Source organism: Orycteropus afer, unplaced genomic scaffold (assembly GCF_000298275.1).
Source record: "Orycteropus afer afer isolate SDZICR_OR568_19922 unplaced genomic scaffold, OryAfe1.0 scaffold00132, whole genome shotgun sequence".
NCBI lineage: Eukaryota > Metazoa > Chordata > Mammalia > Tubulidentata > Orycteropodidae > Orycteropus > Orycteropus afer.
The window spans coordinates 5,413,691-5,414,983 of NW_006921719.1; the positions used below are offsets into that span (position 1 = coordinate 5,413,691).

The window sequence follows — 1,293 nt, forward strand, 5'->3', positions numbered from 1 at the left end:
ACAGTTAATATTATTAATTACTATTAATTATGTTAATTAATATTAATATATTCACAAAAGCAATTCTTTTGTGAATTGTCCTTGCATGCTAATCTACTAAGGTCTTAATTTTTTAAAATTAATTTGTACAATTTATTTAATGATAATTGCCTAGGACTCCTCCCATTATTTTGCCTTGTGAGTTATTTTTATATACAAGAGTCATTTGTTAATCAAATCTATCAATGTTTCTTTCATAATTTTTTTTTAACTTAAGCAGCCCATTCTCCTGTAGAACACAAACCTTGTTTTACAGACAGTTCAAAGTGAAACCACAACTGAGCTGCTCAAATGATATTTAAAAATTGTGAATGAGTAGAACTCAGTGTCATCACCACCTAATGACCTTCTGAGAAGCTAATTTTTGTTTCTCCATGTGTATTCTAGGACCCAGGATATTCACTGTTAACTGTCCAAGAAGGATCCCTCTTGTCAAAGGTGCTTCCCAGGGTTTCCAGAACTACAATGGAGGAGGAAGCTGGGGAGGAACCTGGGCTGGAGAGGTCTACTGCTCCCAAGGACTTTCACTTTTATCATATGGATCTGTATGACTCTGAAGACAGATTGCAGATTTTCCCAGAAGGAAATGCTAGAATGAGAAGAGAAGTAGTTCAAGCTGAAATGACCAAGGAGCCAAGAGAGGCAATAAAAGTTAGGGCTCAAAGAGACCTTGAAGAGGAAGTGAATGAACTTGCCCATTTATATGGACTTGAAGATGATCATGAGTTGGGAGATGAGTTTGTTGGTGAAAATACCCTCAGGATGGGGATTTCAGAATATCCTCCTTATGTGATGAGGAGGAGAGAGCCAGCCAGAGAGCAGAGAGACTGGCAATATAGTGGAGAGACAGCTGAGACCGAAGATCTGAGCTTTGGAGGGTGGGGCTCCACAGGCCAATGCCAGGACTTGCGGGAAGCCTATAGGTATACACGTGGCCGGTCCAGCGAGGAATATGAATGTTATGTCATCCCAGAGGAGGAGGATGAGGAAGAAGCACCCGACATCTTCTGTGTCACCTGCAAAACTCCAATAAGAGCTTGTGAGAAGGTTTTGGATGAACATAAGGAGCATGAAATGACTCCACTGAATAAAGCTTTGGAAAGTGCCAAGGTAAATAGGTCTCTTAGTTCTTTCTCTTGATAGTACATTTGTGTGTCAAATATATTGTTGTTGTTGTTGTTATGTGCCGTCGAGTCAAACCCGACTCATAGCGACCCCTCCTTGGGTTTCCGAGGCAGTATCACTACGGAAGTA

At 40.3% G+C, this 1,293-nt stretch overlaps 1 protein-coding gene across 1 annotated transcript in view; it reads left to right on the forward strand.

Moving 5' to 3' along the window:
* Positions 1–504: 504 nt before the first annotated feature.
* FSD2 (fibronectin type III and SPRY domain containing 2) overlaps positions 505–1,293 on the forward strand; it is a 55,506-nt gene continuing 54,717 nt past the window's right edge. The window contains exon 1 of the mRNA XM_007945113.2: positions 505–1,149. Within this exon, the coding sequence (XP_007943304.1) occupies positions 505–1,149 (645 nt within the window). The remainder of the gene's footprint in view (positions 1,150–1,293) is intronic.